Source organism: Gallus gallus, chromosome 4 (genome assembly GCF_016699485.2).
Source record: "Gallus gallus isolate bGalGal1 chromosome 4, bGalGal1.mat.broiler.GRCg7b, whole genome shotgun sequence".
Taxonomy (NCBI): Eukaryota; Metazoa; Chordata; class Aves; order Galliformes; family Phasianidae; genus Gallus; species Gallus gallus.
This window is the reverse complement of record NC_052535.1, coordinates 43599477-43625231: the sequence shown is the minus strand read 5'-3', so window position 1 is coordinate 43625231 and position 25755 is coordinate 43599477. Positions and strand designations below refer to the sequence as shown.

General features: G+C 47.2%; 2 protein-coding genes across 10 annotated transcripts in view; both read right to left on the bottom strand.

Annotated features, from left to right (window-relative positions):
• LOC107049171 (translation initiation factor IF-2-like) lies at positions 1-3297 on the bottom strand. 2 transcript variants are annotated; one of them, XM_040700187.1, is made up of 4 exons: positions 2930-3297; positions 2461-2589; positions 1265-2131; positions 1-932 (listed from the first exon to the last, which is right to left on the bottom strand). In XM_040700187.1, the coding sequence occupies exons 1-4, from the start codon at positions 3011-3013 to the stop codon at positions 345-347; spliced, it is 1668 nt and encodes a 555-aa protein (XP_040556121.1). In that variant the 5' UTR covers positions 3014-3297; the 3' UTR covers positions 1-344. The 2 variants fall into 2 exon arrangements, with proteins under 2 accessions (XP_040556121.1, XP_040556122.1); XM_040700188.1 differs by having other exon boundaries at positions 2942-3297.
• A 2951-nt stretch (positions 3298-6248) lies between these two features.
• The window catches only part of LOC101750640 (translation initiation factor IF-2-like), a 255334-nt gene continuing 235827 nt past the window's right edge, over positions 6249-25755 (bottom strand). For 5 of the 8 annotated variants that reach the window (XR_005859868.2, XR_006939151.1, XR_006939152.1 and 2 more), the window contains 2 exons: positions 25457-25575; positions 18359-20869 (listed from right to left, as the gene is read on the bottom strand). Coding sequence is in view for 2 of the 8 variants with exons in the window: in XM_040700182.2 (XP_040556116.1) it covers positions 6886-7473; positions 7806-8672; positions 9002-9130; positions 9471-9554 (1668 nt within the window). In the remaining 6 variants the exon portion in view is untranslated. Of the gene's footprint in view, positions 7474-7805; positions 8673-9001; positions 9131-9470; positions 12294-18358; positions 20870-25456; positions 25576-25755 lie in introns of those variants that run through there. The other 3 variants (XM_040700182.2, XM_040700183.2, XR_005859869.2) reach the window with 3 other exon arrangements.

Below are 25755 nucleotides of genomic sequence, written 5' to 3'. Positions count from 1 at the left end.
TTGGGAGAAATAGTAGCTTTAATTAAATGGTTGAGTGTCTTTTTCTAAAGAAGCATTTAGGTCTCAGTCTCCTTTTGCTGCTCACAGTGAAAAAATAGGATCATGCCCAAAGTATGGAGTTGCATGAACGTGCTGAAATGTAAGAAAGCACGCGGTCCTTCAAATTTAGGTGTGCCATCCCACAGATTATCAGTGACGAGCCTGGTCTTATCACTTTCCCCTTCAAGTCTAGTTTAAAGCTTTGCGGCTCAGTTCTGCTAACGCCTGCAAAAATGCTTTTCCTCCTCTGAGAAAGGTGTGTCCCATCAGGTGCTGCCAGGCCTCTGCCTCACCAGATGGTGTCCTCACTGGGGCTTTGGCTTCCTCTGCTGCACCCTCCCTCTCAGGGGTATCTTCCAGCTCTTCTTGACATCCTTTCGAATAACGTAGGCCTGTTTGCAAAGACTGCAGGACAGGAGCAAGCGCACGCTCATGAAAGAGCGTGGCCTCTCTTTGATGTCCCTGGCACCCGGCACACTCGGAGAAGTGCCAGCCCCTTTGGCACCATCATCTGCTGCCTGTTGTGCTGCCAGGGAACGTGAGCTAGGAGCCCCGTCTGCGTCTCTTCTGCCCTCCTGAGCACTGGGACCTGGTCGCGTCTCATCTGCGGGGCCACTCCCAGCATTGGGGGCCAGCACCTGGGCAGATCTCGGTGTTCCCAGAGTGCAGGTGGGTGGGCCTTGCTGCGGACCTGCTGGTTTCTGGCTGGGTTTTGGTCTTGCGGCTACTGGACGCCCCCGATATGCCAACCCGAGTGACTTCTGTGTGGCATGTGCAGGCTGGAGGGGGGGTGCAGGAACAAAGAGGGATGCTCCACGAGTTGACTGAGGCTGTCTCCCTTCCGCGGAGACATTGCTGTGGGGCACTCCCTTCCTGAGATCCAGCCTGTCCGCCTGCAAGAGAAATGGAGGAGAGAATCTAAGTTTGCGGGATCCTGTCCTTTCACACTGCACGTGTAGCTGCTGGAAAGGCCTTGCGGAGAGCCCCAAGGGTAGCACTCAGCCCTGTGGTCACAGCTGCCCTAGAGCCGCACGGGCATAGGACTGCTCCCCACACAGCACCCCTACACTCAAGCTGCCCCCTCACGGCAGTCGCTGCCACACCCTGGCAGCCGGCCCACTACAGCAGGCCTCATCTTGCCAGGCTTCACTCCACCCACCACACACGCTCCAGACCCTGCCTCCATTTTATGCCTGCTGCCAACAACCACTTGCACCTTGCTCACCTCGTGCTGAGGGCTCGCAGCCACAGCCGAAGCTGGAGGCTGGGCCTCTGCCTCGCCAGATGGTGTTCTCACTGGGACTTCAGCCGCCTCTGCTGCAGCATCTCTCTTACGGCTGTCCTTCCTCTCTTCCTCTACATCCACCAGAACAACGGAGCGGGAAGCACAAAGACAGCAGGACAGCAACATGTGCTCTCTCATCCAGGAGCGCACCCTCTCTTCAGTGTCCTTGGCCACCAGCATGCCCCAAGAAATGCCGCCAGCTTTGGCACCATCATCTGCTGCCTGTTGTGCTGCGAGGGAATGTGAAGCAGGAGCCTCATCGACATCTCCTGTGCCCTCCGGAGCACTGGGATCTGGTTCCATCTCATCTGCAGGGCCACTCGCAGCCTCGGGGGCCAGCACCGGGGCAGTTGGTGTTCCCAGAGTGCAGGTGGTTGTGCCTTGCTGCGGACCTGCTGGTTTGTGGCTGGGTTTTGGCCTTGCGGATACTGGCTGCCTCCAGTTTGCCAACCTCAGCGACTTGGGTGTTGGACGTGCCGGTTGGAGGGGGAGGCGAGGGACTAGCGTATCTCCCTCCCAGCTCTCGGCCCCCGCTGCCATATCCTGCTGCTGAGCATTGCCTCGAGGACATGGAGCAAGCGCAGGCAGTCTGCAAGCTGTAGCTTTCGAGGCATGGTCACCGCCTCTTGGAGAACGCATGGAGGATGGTGCTTGCAGAGCGGGTAATTTGGGAACACCTGCTTGTGCAGCAGCTGCATGCCGGGTTGCAGCTGCCTGCAGCACTGCCTGCCTTAGCAAAGGTCGCTGTCTGCCATCCCTGGAGTCACTGATGCGGGGCGGTGCCTGCCTGGGCTTCTTCCTGTCCGCCTGCCAGAGAAGCAGAGGAGAAATGCTAAGTTAGAGGGGTCCCCTTCCCTTTGTGCTCCACGTGTCCTTACTGGAAAGGCTCCCACAAGGCCCTGCGGGGAGCCCCACAGGCAGCGCTCAGCCCTGTGGCCTCTGCTGCCCCGCTCCCTTGATCTGAATTGGTATAGGGCTGCTTCTCCCGCAGCAGTCCTTGACACACCGTGGCAGCCATCTGGCCTTAGCCGGGCTCATCCTGCTGGGAGCAGTCCCCCCCAGCACCTGCCACCCGTGTGTTGGCTGCTCCCTGAACTCAGGAAGACGTTCTGCCCTGTTTCCCCTGGGCTCCCTACCTGTGCACTGTGACCCGCAGGGGCACGAGCGCTCTCCAGGTGGGGGAGTGACGGCAGACGAACCTCACGGAGGGATGGTTCCTGGTTGCAGCTGCCTGGCGGCACCGCTTGCTGTGGCCTGCGGCCCACCTGTGGGAAGAAGGAGGTGTGTGGGATGCAGGTGGCTGCATTGCCACCAGCGTCCCCAGCAGTGCCGACACTCCTGACCCCCATTAGGAGGCAGCTCCTGGATACCAACAGCCTGGCTCAGCTCAGTCCCGTTGCTCTCTGCCGCTGGGCACAGCACTGCTGGGCCTGCGTGGGCCTGCATGGGCCTGGGCTGGCCTAGGAGCTGGCGTATCCCCAGGAAGTGCTCCGGGGCAGGAGGAGCGGTGCGCTGGCCAGGGGCGCTCAGGGCCAGCCATGTCAGCCAGCTACTTTGTTCCACACTCTGGCACTTTTGGTGCCCTGTTGTCCCTCTCGCTCTCACCATGTCCCGCACCTGGCGGCGTCCCCGCACGCTCGGCAGCCCTTTGTCGGGCTGAGAGCGGTTCTTCTCCTGTTCCTTGGGCATCGCTGTCTCCTCTCTCGGAAACACGGGCACGCAGGGGAGCTGCTACCTCCTCACGGAGCTGCTCTCCTGAGAGTGAGCAGCATGGGGCCTCTGCACCCTAAAGGCACAGGGACGCCCCCCATGTCACAATGGCCTTTGGGCGTGGTTGCTCCCCACATCACAAGGCCCCGTCCGTTGCCATGGAGGCCCCACCCCCTTCTGCTGGCCGCCCCCCACAGAGTCAACAGCTTACAGCCAAGTGCAGGTCAGGAGGTGCCTCTGGGCTCCCCTGCTCACACAGTGGCAGAATCAGAGAATCATCAGGGTTGGAAGGGACCTCCGGAGATCACCGAGTTCAACCCCCCTGCTAAAGCAGGATCCCTACGCGAGGTTGCCTGGGAAAGCATCCAGGCAGGTTTTGAACGTCTCCAGAGAAGGAGACTCCACAGCCTCTCTGGGCAGCCTGTTCCAGTGCTGGGCACCATCAAAAAGAGCTTGGCCTCATCCTCTTGACTCCCGCCCTTTACATATTTGGGACCATAGCATCATTATGGTTGGAAAAGACCCCTCAGGTCATCAAGTCCAGCTGTCAGTCCATTGACACCATGCCCACTAAGCCACGTCCCTAAGTGCCACATCTACACCTTAACTGAACACCTCCAGGGACAGTCGCTCCATCACCTCTCTGGGCCACCTGTCCCAAAGCTGGGTCGCTCTATTAGAAAGGCAATTTTTCCTAAGATCCAACCTCAACTTCCTCTGGTGCAACATGAGGCCCTTACCTCTCATCCTGTTGCCATTTACCTGGGAGAAGAGATCTTGGCCCCCACCTCGCTATGACCTGCTTTCAAGTGGTTGTAAAGAGCAACAGGGTCTCTCCCCTGAGCCTCCTTTTCTCCCGACTGAACAATCCCAGTCCGCACCGTCACAGAATCATTTTGAGTTGGAAGGGACCCTTAAAGGTCATCTGATGCAACCTCTCTGCAATGAGCAGGGACATCTACAGGTAGATCAAGGGGCTCACAGCCTGGTCCAGCCTTCAGTGCCCCCAGCAACAGGGCTTCCACCACCTCCCCGGGCAACCTGTTCCGGGGCTTCACACCCGTTTCGTAATAAACTTTTCCTTACATGCACACTAATTCACCCCTGTTTTAGTTGGATACCTTTTCCCCTTGTCCCGTCACAGCACACCCTGCAAGGGAGTCTGTCCCTTCTTACAGCTCATGCTCAGCCTTCTCTCCTTGCCTGCTGTTACCAGCCTTCCTGCTTTGCTCGTGAGGGCGGTCCAGCTCTTTGGACTTTCCATTCCAGGTTTACATACACGTGGAAGCTTTTCTGCATTGCACCTCCTGCCAAGTGCAGTTGCAGTTGGGCCTTGGCCTTCCCGACCCTGTCCCTACGCAGCCTCGCAGTATCCCTGCTCTCCTGCCAGATTACCTGTCCCCGCTTTCCTGCCTGTGCATTTTCACCTCACCCACCAGTTGGAGCTGCAGGTCTCAGTTCAGCCGTGCCTGTCTCTTGCCTTCAAAATCACACCTGCATTGACTCACACGCACCAGTGCCTTACATGGGGAAACAAAGCCCTACCTCTTACTGCCTGGGAAATGAGGATGACTGGGGATTTTCACGGGGAAAAAGAGCGCCCTAGTTAACATGTGTTCATCCAGGGCTCGGTGCGTGGAAGAGAGGGTCCAATATGCCTACCAGCACCAACCCACAGGGAAGTCTGCCGCTGCCCTGGGGCCCGGGTAAGCGACGTTGCTAGAAGACTCACTGCCTGGTACAGCCGCCTGGTTGTTATCCCTTCTTGGCTTTTCATGTTGGCGGCCATGAGGCACCAAAAGGAAGCCCCGGGGCAATCAAAAGGGACTTCAGAGCCCTGGGGTAGTTGGTTAAGCGATAAGGGGGCACACGTGGTGTTCTCCTCTATCCTTTCAGTAGCAGGGAACACTACCAAATTCCTTTTCCACATGACCCAGCCGATCAACATGCATCTCTGAGGCTGGTGTCACCGGCAGTCCTTAGTGTTTCTGAATAATGGGATGGTCTACAGAACAGTACTGGTCCCACTACTGACCCTTGAGGGACTCCACCAGGTACAGGCCTCCAATTAGACTCTGTCCCACTGACCACAACTCTCTGGCTTCTTTCCTTCCGCCAGTTCACAGTCCATCTCACTAGCCGATATTCCAGACCACACTTCCCCAGTTCAGCTGTGAGGATGCTGTGGGAGATGGCGTCAAATGCTTTACTAAAATCAGGACGGACCACATCTACTGCTTTCCCATCATCTGTCCTCCTGCTAATGTCTTCAAAATGGCTGTCAGATTGCTCAAGCATGACTTCCCCTTGGTGAAGCCATGCTGGCTGCCCCTAATGACCCTCTTATCCTTGATATGCCTAGAGAAAGCACCAAGGGCAAGTTGTTCCATCACCTTTCCAGGGAGGGAGGTGAGGCTAACCAGTCTATGTTTACCCGGGTCCTCCTCCTTGCCCTTTCTGAAGGCTGGAGGGACATTTGCTCTCCTCTAGTCAGGAGGAGAGTCAGGCACCTCTCCCGTTCCCCACGACTTACTCAAGATAATGGACTCAAGATAGCTGCCGTCTAGCAACGGCGTCCGCCAGCTCCCTCGGCACCTGTGGGTGCATCCCGTCAGGACCCATGGATTTATGGATGTCCAGGTTGCTCAGCTGGTCCCTAACCCAGTCCACATCAACCAAGGCAAACTCCTCCTTGAGCCTGACTTCCCCTGGGGCGTTAGCGTTATAGGGCTCCTCAGGACAGCTTCCAGCAGTATAGACAGAGACAAAGAAGGCATTTAGTAACTGCACCTTCTCTGTATCTTCTGTTACCTGGGCAATCACCTCATTCATCAGTGAGCCTACTTTGCCTCTAGCGTTAGTTTTACCTGCAATGTATTTGAAGAAGCCCTTTCTGTTGTCTTTTTCCAATGCAGCATTTTAGTAGCTTTTAGGTCTCAGCCTCCTTTTCCTGCTCACAGTACTTCCGATACTTGAAGGGAGCGCATAAACAGGAGGGGGAACAGCTGTTTACAAGGGTGGATAGTGATAGGACAAGGGAAAATGGTTTTAAACTAAGACAGGGGAGGATACAGGTGAGCTATTAGGAGGATGTTTTTCACTCAGGGGTGGTGACACGCTGGAACAGTGTTGCCCGGGGAGGTTGTGGATTCTCCATCCCTGGAGGAATTCAAGGCCAGGCTAGATGTGGCTCTGGGCAGCCTGGTCCGGTGGCTGGTGACCCTGCACAAAGCAGGGGGGTTGAAACTAGAAGAACATTATGATCCTTTTCAACCCAGACCAGCCTATGATTCTAGGACTGGAAGGGACCTTGAGAGGTCATCGAGTCCAGTCCCACTGCTGGAGCAGGAACACCTAGATTAGGTCACACGGGAACACGGCCAGGTAGGCTTTGAATGTCTCCAGAGAAGGAGACCCCACAACCTCTCTGTGCAGCCTTTTCCAGTGTTCGGTTGCCCTGGTAGCCATACTGAGGTGTGTGTAGGAACATAAGAGAATCGCGGTAGGTTGGGGGAAATAGTAGCTTTAATTAAATGGTTGAGTGTCTTTTTCTAAAGAAGCATTTAGGTCTCAGTCTCCTTTTGCTGCTCACAGTGAAAAAATAGGATCATGCCCAAAGTATGGAGTTGCATGAACGTGCTGAAATGTAAGAAAGCACGCGGTCCTTCAAATTTAGGTGTGCCATCCCATAGATTATCAGTGACGAGCCTGGTCTTATCACTTTCCCCTTCAGGTCTAGTTTAAAGCTTTGCGGCTCAGTTCTGCTAAGGCCTGCAAAAATGCTTTTCCTCCTCTGAGAAAGGTGTGTCCCATCAGGTGCTGCCAGGCCTCTGCCTCACCAGATGGTGTCCTCACTGGGGCTTTGGCTTCCTCTGCTGCACCCTCCCTCTCAGGGGTATCTTCCAGCTCTTCTTGACATCCTTTCGAATAACGTAGGCCTGTTTGCAAAGACTGCAGGACAGGAGCAAGCGCACGCTCATGAAAGAGCGTGGCCTCTCTTTGATGTCCCTGGCACCCGGCACACTCGGAGAAGTGCCAGCCCCTTTGGCACCATCATCTGCTGCCTGTTGTGCTGCCAGGGAACGCGAGCTAGGAGCCCCGTCTGCGTCTCTTCTGCCCTCCTGAGCACTGGGACCTGGTCGCGTCTCATCTGCGGGACCACTCCCAGCATTGGGGGCCAGCACCTGGGCAGATCTCGGTGTTCCCAGAGTGCAGGTGGGTGGGCCTTGCTGTGGACCTGCTGGTTTCTGGCTGGGTTTTGGTCTTGCGGCTACTGGACGCCCCCGATATGCCAACCCGAGTGACTTCTGTGTGGCATGTGCAGGCTGGAGGGGGGGCGCAGGAACAAAGAGGGATGCTCCACGAGTTGACTGAGGCTGTCTCCCTTCCGCGGAGACATTGCTGTGGGGCACTCCCTTCCTGAGATCCAGCCTGTCCGCCTGCAAGAGAAATGGAGGAGAGAATCTAAGTTTGCGGGATCCTGTCCTTTCACACTGCACAAGTAGCTGCTGGAAAGGCCTTGCGGAGAGCCCCGAGGGTAGCACTCAGCCCCGTGGTCACAGCTGCCCTAGAGCCGCACGGGCATAGGACTGCTCCCCACACAGCACCCCTACACTCAAGCTGCCCCCTCACGGCAGTCGCTGACACACCCTGGCAGCCGGCCCACTACAGCAGGGCTCATCTTGCCAGGCTTCACTCCACCCACCACACACGCTCCAGACCCTGCCTCCATTTCATGCCTGCTGCCAACAACCACTTGCACCTTGCTCACCTCGTGCTGAGGGCTCGCAGCCACAGCCGAAGCTGGAGGCTGGGCCTCTGCCTCGCCAGATGGTGTTCTCACTGGGACTTCAGCCGCCTCTGCTGCAGCATCTCTCTTACGGCTGTCCTTCCTCTCTTCCTCTACATCCACCAGAACAACGGAGCGGGAAGCACAAAGACAGCAGGACAGCAACATGTGCTCTCTCATCCAGGAGCGCACCCTCTCTTCAGTGTCCTTGGCCACCAGCATGCCCCAAGAAATGCCGCCAGCTTTGGCACCATCATCTGCTGCCTGTTGTGCTGCGAGGGAATGTGAAGCAGGAGCCTCATCGACATCTCCTGTGCCCTCCTGAGCACTGGGATCTGGTTCCATCTCATCTGCGGGGCCACTCGCAGCCTCGGGGGCCAGCACCGGGGCAGTTGGTGTTCCCAGAGTGCAGGTGGTTGTGCCTTGCTGCGGACCTGCTGGTTTGTGGCTGGGTTTTGGCCTTGCGGATACTGGCTGCCTCCAGTTTGCCAACCTCAGCGACTTGGGTGTTGGACGTGCCGGTTGGAGGGGGAGGCAAGGGACTAGCGTATCTCCCTCCCAGCTCTCGGCCCCCGCTGCCATATCCTGCTGCTGAGCATTGCCTCGAGGACATGGAGCAAGCGCAGGCAGTCTGCAAGCTGTAGCTTTCGAGGCATGGTCACCGCCTCTTGGAGAACGCATGGAGGATGGTGCTTGCAGAGCAGGTAATTTGGGAACACCTGCTTGTGCAGCAGCTGCATGCCGGCTTGCAGCTGCCTGCAGCACTGCCTGCCTTAGCAAAGGTCGCTGTCTGCCATCCCTGGAGTCACTGATGCGGGGCGGTGCCTGCCTGGGCTTCTTCCTGTCCGCCTGCCAGAGAAGCAGAGGAGAAATGCTAAGTTAGAGGGGTCCCTTTCCCTTTGTGCTCCATGTGTCCTTACTGGAAAGGCTCCCACAACGCCCTGCGGGGAGCCCCACAGGCAGCGCTCAGCCCTGTGGCCTCTGCTGCCCCGCTCCCTTGATCTGAATTGGCATAGGGCTGCTTCTCCCGCAGCAGTCCTTGACACACCGTGGCAGCCATCTGGCCTTAGCCGGGCTCATCCTGCTGGGAGCAGTCCCCCCCAGCACCTGCCACCCGTGTGTTGGCTGCTCCCTGAACTCAGGAAGATGTTCTGCCCTGTTTCCCCTGGGCTCCCTACCTGTGCACTGTGACCCGCAGGGGCACGAGCGCTCTCCAGGTGGGGGAGTGACGGCAGACGAACCTCACGGAGGGATGGTTCCTGGTTGCAGCTGCCTGGCGGCACCGCTTGCTGTGGCCTGCGGCCCACCTGTGGGAAGAAGGAGGTGTGTGGGATGCAGGTGGCTGCATTGCCACCAGCGTCCCCAGCAGTGCCGACACTCCTGACCCCCATTAGGAGGCAGCTCCTGGATACCAACAGCCTGGCTCAGCTCAGTCCCGTTGCTCTCTGCCGCTGGGCACAGCACTGCTGGGCCTGCGTGGGCCTGCATGGGCCTGGGCTGGCCTAGGAGCTGGCCTATCCCCAGGAAGTGCTCCGGGGCAGGAGGAGCGGTGCGCTGGCCAGGGGCGCTCAGGGCCAGCCATGTCAGCCAGCTACTTTGTTCCACACTCTGGCACTTTTGGTGCCCTGTTGTCCCTCTCGCTCTCACCATGTCCCGCACCTGGCGGCGTCCCCGCACGCTCGGCAGCCCTTTGTCGGGCTGAGAGCGGTTCTTCTCCTGTTCCTTGGGCATCGCTGTCTCCTCTCTCGGAAACACGGGCACGCAGGGGAGCTGCTACCTCCTCACGGAGCTGCTCTCCTGAGAGTGAGCAGCATGGGGCCTCTGCACCCTAAAGGCACAGGGACGCCCCCCATGTCACAATGGCCTTTGGGCGTGGTTGCTCCCCACATCACAAGGCCCCGTCCGTTGCCATGGAGGCCCCACCCCCTTCTGCTGGCCGCCCCCCACAGAGTCAACAGCTTACAGCCAAGTGCAGGTCAGGAGGTGCCTCTGGTTGAGTGCTCTTGCAAAGTTTAATTCTAAAGAGGCCTTAGCTTTTCCAGTTGACTCCGTACATCCTCTGACAATTGTCTGACATTCCTCCCAAGTTGCCCTCCTTCCATGGTCTTGCAGACTCTCTTCTTCCACTTGAGCTTGTCCAGCAGTTCCCCATTTAACCATGCAGTCTCCTGGCTCCCTTTCTCGATTTCCTACCATTAGGATGCTCTCATCTTGAGCTTGGGAGAAGCAATCCTTGAATGCTAACCAACTATCAAGTGCCCTTTTACCTTCAAGTAGCCTGTCCCATGGGATTTCCCCTAGCAATTGCTTGAGCAGGCCAAAGTTGGCCCTGCTGAAGTACAGGGTTTTGATTCTGCTTGGAATTCTGTTCCTGCCACATGAGATCCTGAACTCTACCATCTCGTGGTTGCTGCAACCAAGGCTTCCCTCAACCATCACTGCTTCAACTAGACCCTCCTTGTTTGTGAGAACAAAATCCAGCAGTGATCCTCTCCTAGTTGGCTCATCCACCATTTGCATCACGAAGTTATCATCAGTGCACTGGAGGAACCTCCTGGACTGTGGATGGCTGGCTGAGTAGGCCTTCCAGCAAATATCAGAGTAGTTAGAATCCCCCACGTTAACCAGGCCTGTAATTGCAAAGCTGCTGTCAGCTGCCTGTAGCAGGCCTTTTCAACTTCCTCATCCTGATGTGGTGGCCTGTAACAGACCACTTTGTTTGAGCTGCTGCAAGCCCCCACTCCTACAATAGCATAATTAGCGTCTTCTAGTGGCCATTCAGAGGGCCATTCATTTGACTTAATGATAATAACATCAGCTCTGGTATCTGCTAGGCCTAATAATTGCCAGCTCTTTACTAACCCTGGTAATAATGGTTTGTCTTTTGACACTTGTGTAGTCCATAGCACAGCAGGTTCATCTGTGCTCCCAAATCCACCAGTTCGGTCCCCGATGCCAGGTTCAGCCGTAGAATGAAAAGGAACTAACTATTAGTTAGTTAGAACTAACTACTATTTTTTGGCCTTTGGGAATAAAGCAGAGGGGTGAGGGCATCCATGCCATTATCTTAATTTACCCATTGTGATCAGCATCTATAACTCCTGGTATAACAAAAAATCCCATTCGTGTATAGAAAAACATCCTAACAAGAGGGCACTACACCCATCCCCAGTGGGGCCCATTACACCTATTCGAATGCGTCACAGTGATCAGTCAGTGTCACTGACTAGGTGGTGGCCAAATCCACTCCTACGCTGCCAGAGGTGGCTGGTCTGAGTAAGCTGGCCAGGCAGCAGCCGGCCAATTTGGGACTGTATTTGTTGTCATAGCGCGCAGTCTTGTGCTCTTCTTCCCGTTTCCCAGCAGACTGCAGTACCATGCAGTAACAGGGAGTTTAGATCGGCATTGTCTCGCCCAGTTTAGCCCCCTCCTGCACTGGGGACAGTGTCGAGCTGGAATAGCACAAGCATTTTTATTTGCTTGCTTAGTTTTTTTACAGTACCTTTGTACATGACCAGGTTCCTCACAATTGTAACGCTTCGTTTTTTGAGCTATCCCTGCATCCAGTTGGACTGCCAGCATGTCTGCTAGCAAGGCCATTTTATGACTTACCGTGCCTACATCTTGACAGGCTTTAATCACGTCAGTAATGGATGCATCTGCATTAAAGATTGCAAAACCTTTCTACAGTCCACATTTGCATTTTCTTCTGCTAATTGCTTAAGCAAAGCATCCCGGATGGTTTGATCTTCTACTTGTCTCTCTAGAGTATTTGGTAAACGGTCAATAAATTTAATGTAGGGCTCGGCAGCCTCCTGCTTAACTGATGTAAATGAGGCTTTAGGGTATCCAATGGATAGCACACAACACCGAAGTCTTAACTTGTTCAAGGCATTGCCTATCCGGTTGTGCCTGAGCCTGAGGTGTTGCCCAGATCCTCTCCCCCCAGAAGTTCCTCCGTGCCAATCTGATTTAAGTTATTCAAATTATTCATGGCGTGGATGGTAGCCTGTTCTCAGTATTCAGTCATAAACACGGTGTACTGCATGGCAGACGGGACCGTTTGTAACAAAATTTTCCAATCATGAGAGCTCATAACATAACTGTCACCAATTGCAACCAAAAGATTGTATGTAAACACAGACTGAATTCCATAATCTCTCACTGACTTCCTTAGCTCCTTCACTGCCTCATTAGGCAGGGATTCACACCGGGGGGGGGGGGGCTGATTTGCATGATACAACACAGTAAAGGCTTGCAACGTAACGTAGAAAAATTTTTCTTTCCCGCTCCCTTCAAAGTATTATCAGGAGGAAAAATGTTCGGTTCGTCTTCCGGATCTATTGGACCAGGATCAAAAGGATCTTGTGGTTCCGCTCCGTCCTTGTCTCTAACCGAGTTACACGCGGGCTGCAGAGACGCAGCAGCAGGCGACGCAGGCGGCTCGGAGGGCAGGAGCAGCGTCGCGGCGACCAACGTAGTCGGGGCGGACGGCAGGAACAGCGCGGCGACCGTCGGGGGCGGAGTGGAGGGCGGCAGGGCGGGGAGGGGTCGGGATTTCTCTTGCACACGGGCGGGAAGGGGGTCGGAGCCGTGGATAGAAGGGTGGAGCACTATCCACCCTTCTAAGCAGCCATTCTCCCTCCTGTTTATAGGCTCCCTTCAAGTATTGGAAGGTCACAATGAAGCCTCCCTGCAGCCTTCTCTTTTCCAAGCTAAACAAACCCAGTTCCTTCAACCTTTCCTTATAGGAGAGGTGCTCCAGCCCTCTGATCATCTTAGTGGCCCTCCTCTCAACTAGCTCCAAGAGTTCCACGTCCTTCCTGTGCTGGGGGCTCCACGCCTGGATACAGTACTCCAGATGGGGTCTCACAAGAGCCATGTAGAGGGGGACAATCATCTCCCTCTCCCTGCTGGCCACCCCTTTTTTAGTGCAGCCCAGAACACAGTTCTTCTGGGCTGCAAGCGCACACTGCTGGCTCACGTCCAGCTTCTCATCCACTGGGACCCCCAAGTCTTTCTCTGCAGGGCTGCTCTCAAGGAGATCTTCCCCCAGTTTGTATAAATATCTGGGATTGTCCCAACCCAAGTGCAGCACGTTGCACTTGACCCTGTTGAACCTCATTCGGTTTTCATAGGCCAACTTCTCCAGCCTGTCCAGGTCCCTCCCAATTGCTTCCTTCCAGTGTATCAACTGTACCACTCAGCTTGGCGTCATCTGCAAACTTGCTGAGGGTGCACTTGATGCCATCATCTGTCACTGATGAAAATGTTGAAGAGCACTGTTCCCAAGACCAACCCCTGAGCAACACCACTTGTGGCTGGCCTTTACCCTGACACAGAACCATTAATCACAACCCTTTGGCTGTTTCCAGCCTTCAAATCCATACCTCTCCAATTTAGAGAGAAGGATGTGGTAAGGGACCATGTCAAAGGTGTTGCAGAAGTCCATGTAGATGACATCCATTGCCTTCCCCCACCCATCAAAGCTGTCACTCCATCATAGAAGGCCACCAGATTGGTCACACAAGATCTGCCCTTGGTGAAGCCATGCTGGCTGTCTTGGGTCACCTCTTTGTATCGTATGTGCCTTAACACAGCTTCTAGGAGGATCTGCTCCATGATCTTCCCAGGCATAGAGGTGAGACCCACTGGCCTGTGGTTCCCTGGGTCTTCCTTTCTCCCTTTCTAAAAAATAGAAGTAATGTTTCCCTTTTTCCAGTCACCGGGGACTTCACTGAACAGCCATGATTTTTCAAATATGATGGAGCGTGGCCCAACAACTATATCAGCCATCTCTCTCAGAACCTTAGAATGGATATCATCTGGCCCCATGGACTTACATACGTTCAATTTCATGAGGAGGTCTCAGACTTGTTCCACCGTTATAGGATGGAATCCACTCCCCACACCCTTACCTAGAGGTTCAGGGTCCTGGTAGACATGGGAGGCCTGACCACTCCTGAAGACTGAGGCAAAGCACTCATTGAGTACCTCAGCTTTTTCTATGTCTGAGGAAGCCAGCTCCCCATTACCTTTTATATGAGGGGGAACACTCTCCTTGGCCTGTCTCCTCCTGCTTGTAGAACCCCTTTTTGTTATGTTTCACATCCCTCACCAAGTTCAGCTCCATCTGCACCTTGGCTTTCCTAATCCTGTCTCTTCACATGCGGACAACAGCCCTGTATACCTCCCAGGCTACACAACCCTGCTTCCACTTCCTGTACATTTCCCTCTTTTCCCTCAGTTTATGCTGCAGGTCCTTGCACAGCCACATTGGTCGCCTGTCTTCCCTGCTCGACTTCTGCTGGGGGATGGAGAGCTGTTGCACTCTCAGAGGGATGTCCTTAAAGAGCTCTCAGCTCTGTTCTGTAGCCCATGCCCTTAAGGACAGTTTCCCAGAGGATCCCACTCAGCAGTTCCTTGAGCAGCAAGAAGTTTGCTCTCCTGAAGCACGGGGTCCTAGCTCTGCTTTTTGCCAGCCCTGCATTCCTCAAGATCACAAACTCCACCAAGGCATGGTCACCACAGCCCAGGCTGCCTCCAGTCTTAAACTATTTAATGCTCTCCTCCACATTGGTGAGCACCAGTTCCAGTAAGGCTCGGGTTGGTCCATCTTTTACCTGTACCAGGAAGTTATCTTCAACAGACTCCAGGAATCTCATCTCCTGGATTGTCTGCCACCTGCTATGACAGTATCCCAGCAGATATCTGGGTGATTGAAATCCCCCATCAGGATAAGTGCCTGCAAGCACGACACCTCCTGCAGCTGAAGCAAGAAGGCCTCATCAACAGGCTGCCTGTGATCAGGTGGCCTGTAGCAGACCCCAACCACTAGATGCCCTTTACTGGACCAATCCTCGATTTTAATCCACAAGCTCTCAACCTGTTTATGGCTGTTCCTCAGACAAAGCTCTTCACCATCTATCCACTTCCTAACATAGAAGGCAACTCCGCCACCCCTCCTACCCTGTCTATCCTTTCTGAAAAGCCTGTAGTCTTCAGTCAGAGTATTCCAATCATGGTATTCATCCCACCATTGTTTCCGTGACAGCAATTAGGTCATACTTTCCCAGTTGTGCTATGGTTTCTAACTCCTCCTGTTTATTTCCCATGTTGTATGCACTGGTATGGAGGCACTTCAGCTTAGCTACTGGACTCATTGCTTTCTCAGAAGAGCCCTCCCTCATACCTCCAGGACAAGTCTGGGGTTTTCCCCTACTACCTCCCAAGGTGACAGCGTTCCCATGTGCTTTTCTGTTACCCAGTGCACCCCCTCCCCCCATCATATCTAGATTAAAGTCCTGTCAACCAGCCCAGCCAGCTTGCTCCCAAGAATATTTATGGCCCTTCTAGTCAGTCAGCTCCCATCCGCCATCAGCATTCCCCTTTTGTCAAGGTTGCGTCCCAAGCCATAGTATGCAAAGCTCTGAGTGTGACACTATTCACAAAGCCGTTCATTCAGCATGTCCACCCTCCTCCTTTTGTCTGGATCCCAGGCACTAACTGAGGACAGAGAAGAACACTACTTCTGCTCCTGATCCCTTCAGCAGTCTTCCCAGAGCCTTAAAGTCCCTCTGATTGCCTGAGAACTTGTTTTGCCTACCTCTTCATTTCCAATGTGGAAAACTAGTAAACAGTAATAATCAGAGGACTTGACCAGGTGAGTGATGTCCCTAGTAACATCCCTTACCTGGGCTCCAGGCAGGCAACACACCTCCCTGTGTGACGGGTCCAAGCAGCATACTGGGCCCTTGGTTCCCCATAAATGAAACCCATTCTCAAATTCCTTTATCAAAACAGAAAGCACAGCTGCGTATTCTTCACTGTTCAGAGCACTGTGCTGAACCAAAGTATCAAAATGCATGCAATTATTTGCCATCACTTGAATCAGCACAGCACTGCACTGCCCTCCCCTTGCATTCCTTTTGGTCAGCACAGTATTAATAGCACACTGATAGTTTGGCTGTTGCTGAGATGGATGCGAGCTGAGGGCCACTCTATGAGGAAGAGGAACTGTCATGAAGGCATTGGGCAGGGGGCGGACACATTGCCAGCCATGTGAGGATACATGTGGCCAGTGGGCTGCAGGTTGGACATGCCTGGCTTATTTTATTTGTTGCTCTAAGTATATAAATACATACATACATACACACACATATATATAATTATATAATTAATTGAATCTATCTATATACTTCATTTTTCACAGGTAGGATTTATGAGCAATTTGTGAAGACTGGTAGCAGTAGGAAATAGGTAGATCTTTTCCTCAGAAATAGAGGAGTCTTTCTATGAAACATTTTCATTAAGAAAATAACACTACAGAATTTCACACTACGTAGTTTTATTGTTGAAACAACTACAGTTTCATGTTGAGTTCAGGTATTCTTGATTTCAAAAGGAAGGCAGCCTTATTCAGCTTATTAACTTTTAGCTTGAAGTCCTTAGCCTTCAGAGCTATAGTCATGCACCCCAAGATAAAATGAGGTTGCATGCAGTGCTAATATGATGTGGACTTTAGAAGACAGATTTCATACTTGTTGTCAGGCACTTTAATTAGATCCCAGCCGAGACTATAGGTTTACAAACCAAGGACTGACAAATTTAAGTTTAGAAGGCAGCTGGCTCCAGGGTAGTATTCACAACTCTGACTGAAAACCTTGTTTTTATGTGTTTTATAGGTATCACTGCCAAAAAACTTAAAAAACAAAATCAAAGCAAAACAAAAATGCTCACACAAAGGAGTTGTTTACAGGCAGAGTGAATTGAAAGATGATTTTAACTGCTTAAGACAGAAGCACTCAAATTATAGCTTCTGTTATAATCACTTCAACCTTTCAAAAAGAAAGATTAAAAAATTGAAAAAATGGTGCAATTTATACAAAACAAGATTCTCCTAGCCCAGCAGTTAGGAGACTCCCTTTGACTTCTTCAAGTTGTCTTAAGATCTTTCATGATATGTACAAGATCTCTGATGTTAAGGAGTTAAATAGCATTTTTCTGTAGTATATATTTAGTGTGGAATATTTAAAAATGTACAAATTTTTAGCTGAGTACTCATATCCAGCTGTGGAATGTGGAAGACACATCTAGAATAGAAAAACTGAGGTTAAGCACTAAAAATCTGTATATGCATCTGTATATGTGTATAAAATCACATATATTTATATTACATATATATATGCATATGTATAATTACATATATTTATATATATATTCCATTTACATACACACACATATATATATAAAGATAAGGGTAATGAGGCACTGGCACAGGCTGCCCAGAGACATAGTGGAAGCCCTGTCCCCAGAGACATTCAAGGCCAGGCTGGGTCAGGCTCTGAGCAACCTGATGTAGCTGTAGGTGTCCCTGTTCATTGCAGGGGAGTTGGACTAGATGACCTTTAAAGGCCCCTTCCAGCTCAAAAAATTCTCTAATTCTGTAACTTCTCCATAACACCGTATGATAGCTGCAAAGCTCCCAACAATATTTTCAGTAGTTTTACTGAATTAGGATGTTCTCATTATTTGGATAATTCCTTAGTAAGGAAGTGAACTACATTAAAACTTAGCAGTAGTATATGATAGCTCTATTTTTAAGATTGAATCATAATGAAACTATTACCAGGAAATCAATTTGTTTTATGTCACTTTATGGAAGTACCAGGTTCTCTGCTCAGTCAGTTAACTTAAACTGCTTCATTAATGCTATGAAATTTCTTACTTTGCTGTAGAAGTAGCATAGCAGAAATGCTAAGTCACATCTTGAACCAGTAATTGAGCACCTGATAGGAAGGCAGGGACAACCCAGGAGAGCTCAGAATTATGCAGTGCACCTGAGTGACCAGAAAGGGTAGAGCCAGGATCCACCCCTTCCCAGACCTCATTTAAGGGTTGGCAGTGGATGCAAAGGTATCTTGTTGGAGATTTGCAGATCCCAGAGGTCTTTGGAAGGTAATTAGTGGCTTTTCTTTGTTTCTGTGTCTACTGCTGTTGTGTTTGAGGAAGTCCTCAGTTTGCTGTAGCCTGGGATCTTGTTGCTCTGCCATCATTGCTGTGCTTTCCATTGTGTTACAAGTCCCTTCAGAGAAAGTGTCTTCATTTACATTTTCTAGTTGCGTTATTCTAAAATTTCTACCAGAACTGATGATACTAAGTTTAATTGCTGTAATCATTAGTCTGCACAAGAGTGTATATTTGAACAAATCAAACATTTTAATGCATAAGAAAATAAAGGCGAGCTTCTAAAATGCTCTTGAAGATAGAACAGCAGAAGTGAAAGGAATGTGTTAATGTTTTGTAAAATATCTGTAAGAAAGAAATACTTTTCATGCAAAATTAATGCTAACCTTCACAGTCTGAATTTATTTTTTTCCTCACTGAAGTTTGCATCCAAGTTACTGCTGGAAAATCCTATATTTACAGTTATATGCTTAAAAACATCAAAGTGCAGGAGCGTGTGTTCTGAACAGGTAGACACTAGCATCTTTTGCGGGTAAAACTGAGTAAAATTGACTACTGCACAATCTGGGTAATAATAAATCACTCTTTATTGAGAGAAATTACACTTTTATTTGATTTTGTATCTTCTGAAAATGCTCTAACTGCAGATTACTGTTAAGATTTCAATATTCATAGTGATAATTATATATTGCAATAGTATGTGCATTATTAAAACCGATGCATTCCTTGTCCAGGAAACTTAGTAAATAACAAACAAACAGAACAGCAAAAAAACCAAACAAAATAAAAACAAAAAATCCCATATAAATTGTAAGCCTCAAAAAAATGGTGTTGATAAGGGGTATCCCCAGTCCCTCCAGGCTTTTGTCATACAGTGTTGTATCTGGGCAGAGAAAGTTATGTGGCCCTTTCTTCTTTCAGAGAAGAAATTGTACTAGTAAGGCATATTGCGCATGTTGTGATAAAAGGGTTAATGTCTTATTGTGATATTTGCAGAATGAAAAAAAAAAAAGCTTTTGTAGATCATTCTCTTGGCTGATAAATATTTGTAAGGCAGGAGCAGGATGGGAAGTTGCATTTAATTCTCATTTTTGTGTATTACCACATAGAGGCAATTTGATATTTGCAGTTTTATGTCTATTTAGCTTAATAAATGACATGTGAGAGTCATGTTAAAGTGATTCAGTTCACTGGCAGACACTGCATTATGTCTTACTAGCAGTTTCTGAGGGGAATAGGCGGGTTTGTTTCTGTTAGACTGAGCTGTCACATCAGTTCTTTCTGCTGTCTTCTGTTTCTGCTGTAAAACTCTCTGGTTTTCAAGGTGAACTTTTCCTCCCATCACCCAAAGAGAAATTGAAACATGGAATAACCTCACTGCAATTTTTCCAAATGGCAATCTGCTTCCTATTTAAAAAAAAAAAAAAAAAAAAAGCTTCCAATTTCATTGTTTTCATATGCATCTTTCTGAGAGTACGTGAAGTTTTTCAAATACCAGCTATAGTATCTCTCTTCTGGTATTTCTTGGCTCTAAGGACAGTCATGGGTAAATCCCAACAGACAGCACAACTGTATCGTGTTTTGTGTAGATGTTATTTTTTTTTTTTTTCAAATACCTTTCCCTGTAATGTTCAAATTCTTTCTTCTCTATATTTTTTCCACACAGTTTTTACCATACGGACAGTATGCTAGAAAAACAAATAGAGCAGAGAGGCCTTTAAATAAAGTATAAGAGAGAGAATTCTAGCCCAGACTTCTGTTGAGAGGTGGGGGAAAAAAGAATGGATTCTCAATTCTGTTCTTCAGATTTGAGGCAGAGCTTTTTCTCTTTGGACTTGCGTTTCTCCATTGCTACTAAGTTAAGCGGAGTTTTGTGTTGGTTTTTTTTTTTTTTGGTTGGTTGTTTTTGTGCAAAATAATCAGAGAGTTATTGATTCAAAATAAGGTCAGTATCAGAGCACTGAAAAATACCTACTTATTTTCTCCAGGTAAAGTTTTTAGTTTAAGATAGGCATATTAACTATACTAGATTTCATATTTTTAAAGTAGATTAAACTGTAGTTGCAAATTTCATACTGTGGTTCTTTCAGTCTAGCACTGTTGTGATCCAGCAGTAGTGCTGTAATTGCTTGAAGTCAATGGGCATAGAGCCATGTAGCTACACAATAAAATCAACCATAGTACAACATATTTGGTCAGTCTGCAAAACTAATAAAAATATAAGATTCTTTAAATCAAATACTTGCAAATTCTGCAGTTAGTGTTCTTCAAATTATACACAGCTATCAGGTAGGCACTACTCTAGGCCCTAGTTAGACTTGGAACTGCTTGCTGTAAAGTTCTTGTGCTTTGCTGTTTATGCACAGCCTAGTGTATGTACAAGGAGGAGGACAGAGGAAAAACTACATCTCAGCTTAAAAGGTGGTGATATAGTCTGGTTTGTTTAGTAATAGGGATCAGTGTATTAGTTTAAGGACTGGGAAGTGAAAGGTGCTGGAATGAAAAGACTATGATATCACTGAAAACTGACGACAAAATAAAACAACACTAGATTCCATAGCTGTTAATCTTACAAGTGTGTGTCAAGCCCTAGCAGGGGAAAAGGGAGTACTCATTTTGTAAAGCTGTCCTTATGCGGGCACCAGGACTGAGCAGTGGAAGGCTGGTGTATCCAGTAGGATTGACCAGCTTTTAAATGGAACTTAAGGGTGATAGGAGGCAACCGTTCTCCTGTCTTAAGAGAAATAGCAATGAACAGTGCAAAGTGTTTCGTGAGAGGTGTTTCCTTTTTTAGAGGCCTTTGTGTCACTCAGTTTGCAAAACATATATGGATGGCCAGAGAACGGCAGAGCAATCCAGGGAATGCTGAACAGTGGCGGTAGAGAACTGTAAAACCAGATAGAAGAAAAACACCTATAAAACAAGTCTCCCTGCACAGCAGTACTATTTTCCATTAGCAACCGGCAGGGAATGAGGTAGCCCAAGTAACATCCCTTCATATTTTGTGGAGGAAGAACAGGCAGACGACTATTTGGATGTAGCCAAGAGATGTCAAAGGAGAGATGAGGGCTGGATTAATCCTGCCAAGGGAAATACATAGGAGAAGAGTTATCTTTCATCACTGAGCATTCACAGCATTGAGCCCTGTCCTAAATGAAAAACAGAAAACATTTCTTGCTGCGAAATAGTTTCTTTTGAAGAAATTCTTATCAAGTGATCTTCACAGTCAATTCTGTTTATAGTAGGAACGTTTAGCTGATGGAGAATCTGTTTTCTTAGAAATTGGGGGGGGGGGGAGAGAAACATGGATTTAACTTGAGTGTAAAATGAAACAAAGTTGAATTCTTGTTTTGAAATCAAAGCCTTACAAATTTGGTGGGCTATGGTGGTCCCTGAATAGTTGAGGATGTGATTGGAACAAAAAAAACCAAACCCATCAGATTTTAATCAGAGACCAACAATTAAATGACAACAATTCAAAAAGACTAAATTAATACAGATTTCTAATGTTGGTTTTTGTCTCTTTATTCCTTTTCCCTTCCTCTGATATACATCTCTGTAATGTCAGGGGGAAAAAGGGTGACATCAGTTAATAGCCTTTCAAAACCTGGTGTCACCGAAAGGGCAAGGGAAATGAGAAGATATTTTTTCGGAGAATAAGGATGTTCTTAAAGTAATAACAGGCTGGCAGAGCGCAGCTCATCTTGGTGGTGACAAAAAGATTTTTTTCTAGCCAATAGATTATATAATTCCAAATCAATTATTTAATGAAATTGTACCCCAAATCAAATTAACTGTGTAGTTGTTTCTTTAATTTTGTTTGCGACCTGGATTTGGATTAATGAGCTTCCATGAGCACAGGCTTAAGAAGGTTTATTAATAACATGAACGGTGGAAGTAATGAAGACTAGAAGTTACATAATTCAGTTTAACAGATTCTAGGAAATGATGTGAAAAAAGGGTAAAGAATCAGATTATAATCTCTAATGTACAGGGAATTGCACATTGCGTTGAGTGTGACCTGCAACACTTTACTTTCAAGAAAACCGAGCAACTAGTGATCTGAAGGTGTTTAGGGAAACTTCACATTATATTCAGATTACTTATAATTAGCAACCTGGGCACTGGAACTGCCTCATAAATGTGTTCTATTAGCTCACCTGCAGAATTATGGAGAATTACCAGGAAAGTGGATATACTTTCTTATAACAATGTTCAGTGCTGATGGGTTCAAGAAGGGTTTATGTGTGCGAAGAATGTTACTTTACTAACTGTATGATGTATTTGATAATCTGATTACAGATTTTTCCTAAACTGAATGCTACTCAACTGTCAATGTTCTTAATTTTCTTGGAGAGTTTGTTGTGGGGCTCTTCTGAATTTTTTTTTTTTTCCTGTAGTTGCTACTACTTATGTTCTAGCTACTGTTAGGTGGAGTGGAAGAATCCTTTTGAATGTTGGTTGTTTTTTTTTTAAGCAAATAGCAGGCATTACTACACACACACACACACACACACACACACACACACACACACACACAAAAGTATTTGTGTTTCCAGTGGAGAAATTTGGAGGATGTGTTTTAAAAGTTAAGAACAGTCTAATTGAGAACAAAAAAGCTGAGGATGAATAATTTTGTTAAATACAAATATTTTTGTGGCTTTATTGTTCTCCGGTAATTCCACTCAACTCAGTGAATTTATTTCAGGGTAATGAAAAATAGCTTTTAGAAATAATTGATGAATGTATCTAAATACTTTTATATTCGTATATCCTTCATTATCTTAAAACCAACATACAGAAGAGTACAGCACAAAAGCATTCAGCTATGAAATATTTTTAGATTTGTGGGAAGATGTCATATAGTCATATCTGAACGAAAATTTCAACTGTAATCTAGTTTATGTTCAGAATCTATAGTTAATACCAACATTTATATGCCTAATTAGACAGTAACTTCCTTTATATTTACTACCTTGGCTTTGAATGCTGCTCTGTAAACAGGTTTTGTACCACATACACAGAATAAAAATTAACACAGAAATATTATTTCGTGAGATGGAGAAAAATAAACAGGGTAGCATATTGAGGTACCATTAAAAATGTTAACTGTATATGACAATAAAGTTATCCAAACAAGTATTGGCATTCTGAAGGTAAAATAATAATAATATTAGTAATGTAAAGCTTAATAGAATAGCCAATCAATCTGAAGTTTACCAGTGTAATCTGAAAAGGAGAAGCAGTCAGACAGAGAAATGATGTACTTAAGCTCCTTTATCACAAAGGTGAGGGACAATGTAAGTGATTAGTACAGGCAATTGAACTTGAAAGTTGAACACATAATGAACACATTCAAAGTGCATGGATATTATTTACAAATGATCATACTAAAAATCAGGTACTGACGTCAGAAAAATCGTTTTTCTTTTATATCTCTAAAACCTAAACTTAGCCCTGCATATGTAAACATACTGATTCTGATGGGGGGGGGAACGGACAAAAACAATTGCGTGCTGGGGTTTCCCCTTTACTTTCTTCTCACCATTGCCTTGTTCAGTTCAAAAGATAAATGCACTTAATATTCAAGGCTATCTGTGAACTAAGCACTTAGATTTCTACATTATTTCTCTAAAGATATGTCCTAAAGAGGCAGAAAACTGTTTAAAAAAATGAAGACTTTGTAATTAAGGCAACATAATCTATGTTGCTTTGGAGTACTGGATCCTGTCTATGCTTGTGATCCGTTTTAGAAAAGAGTTCTTAGATGGTCACTTAAACAAGACTTTCAGGTCAGTACTTCTGTGGTGGGCACATATAATGTAATCAGGCATCCAGAAAATATCATCCTGGGGCCTAATGTGCAGAACTGAAGAACAGAGAGATAAACTTTAGTTAAATGTACTCTGAACACTTATCTGTCAGCTTTGTACTCTGCTAAATTAGACTCATTATTTATTTCTTTAACTGAAGCTAAGCATCTGTTAAAATATACTTTAATCAATGAGATTTAATGTGTACTTCTAGGTTTCCCTGAAGATTATTTTTAATTATTACTTTCTATCTCAATGTCTTTTAGTTTATCAGTTGGTGGCAGAGCATCTCTGCCTAAGAAAATGAGAAGAATTGGCAGTCAAATAGCTGTTCCTATAATGACTTAGTTTGTGTACATGCATGCATATAAAGTTGGAAGTGCGTATGACTAAATGTATTTATTTACAGTATCAGTTACTAGTTGCACTGTGAAGTGCAGTGAATTATACAGAAGCTTCAAAAACTGAAAAAACCTAGCAGTTGTGTTAACACATGGATTTCCAACCATGTCTGGTCTTGGCTGGGAAAGAAAAAACAACAAACAAAAGGAAAGAAAGAAGAAAAAAAAAACACAGGCCACTTATCTCTAGAGAACAGATTATGCCAAGACTCAGTTTTCTCCATAGAACTGCTTCTTCAAGGGGAAACAGTGAACACTACATTTAAAACTTCAAGGGGACATACAAGAAAAAGCAAAGGAGCCTGTGGAGCCTTCTCACATTTTCCTGCTTGTGCTCAATGGGAAACAAGCAGTGATGAAAAGAGATTGGAAATATTTATTCTTAAAATAAGTGAATCTTCTTTTAAAGTGTTTTCAAACCTTACATTTTCTTTGCTATCTCAGAAAGGGGGAAAAGGAAAAAAAGAAACACTACAGGGAGCAGTGGCAACTTGATGAAATTTAAGAAAGAAGATGATAGAGAACTAATACTGGAGATGAGAAAAACAGAAGCCTAAGACTAAGCCTATTAATTGTAACAATTCAAGAGATGTGAGGCAGTAAAGAGAAATTTGAGGGAAGATAGTTACATGTTCATAGTTTGAGTGATTCTCAGATGGCAGCAGGAGTCAAGAGATAACATAGGGTACAAAAGGACTGGAGTTCAAACAAAGGTTTGGGATGCTACATGGGATTTTTCAACCAAAGTTGTAGGAATCTGAAAGGTCCAAAATAGAGAGTAAGAGGAGAAAATGAAGAATAAAAGGCAATGCTGAAACCATACTAAAATGAAGGGGAAGTAAAAAAAATAAAATAAAAATAATAAAAAAAAAAGAGAGAGTTACACTGAGTGTGCATGGGGAAAAGGTATAGCATATAAATTCTATCTCTTCATTCTAGTGATGAAGGCAAAAAAGCCTTTGATCTAATGTGGTGGCTCTTCAAAATCACACCAGCTTAAGCTTTTTTCATTTCATTTCAATATAGTGCCTATTGCTTTTTCTTATGGAAAACCTCCTAGATGGCGACATTTTGTACCAGAAGGTCATAATCAAGAGCAGAATAGATGTGTGGTAGACAGTTTAAGCAGTCAAAGTGTCAAAGTTGTATAACTTCACACAGCATTACTTCTCAGCATAAAACATCTGTAATATACTAAACTATGAACAGTAAATTCTATTTTGCTTTAACTTCAATATTTACTATGCTTAACAATGGGAACATGTAGGTCAAATTCTGTTTCAATTATTCAAGTTCATTTTATATCATTTGGACTTGTGTAAGTTTCAGGGAGTGACAGTATATCTTGTCATGATATACACAGGATTTCACAGTGCTTTCTGTACCCTCCCAAACCTACCTTTCTTCACTCTTGGCCTCAGTGTTAAATTTTAAGAAAACTATGCGGGCTTACCTTTGAAAACTGGAGCAAATTTAATTTCTCTGCATCTTAAAATTCTTCCTGTTCTTTTATGACTCTCAGCTGTTTAACCGCTCTCTTGATTACGCAGAAAAAAGACTTGATTATGGGCCCTAAGGAAAGCATAAGACTTTTCTGTAATCTTCTATATAAATGGTGTAATATTGTTTTGATGATAACATTATTTAAAAATTAATGCCTGATGAAATGTAATGCTGCAGTATGATAGTTGTTTTCCAGTGGGATGTCAAAACCAAACAGTAAGTGCTCAGCACCACACTTCCTTTTCTTGG

What these genes read in the sequence shown, in the direction of transcription:
- LOC107049171 (XM_040700187.1), bottom strand. Translation starts at nt 3,013, where the DNA reads ATGCCCAAGGAACAGGAGAAGAACCGCTCTCAGCCCGACAAAGGGCTG. An exon ending in CTGCGGGTCACAGTGCACAG is followed by an intron (nt 2,132 to 2,460) that starts GTAGGGAGCCCA and finishes CTTCTCTGGCAG; the next exon opens with GCGGACAGGAAGAAGCCCAG. An exon ending in CTGCGAGCCCTCAGCACGAG is followed by an intron (nt 933 to 1,264) that starts GTGAGCAAGGTG and finishes TTTCTCTTGCAG; the next exon opens with GCGGACAGGCTGGATCTCAG.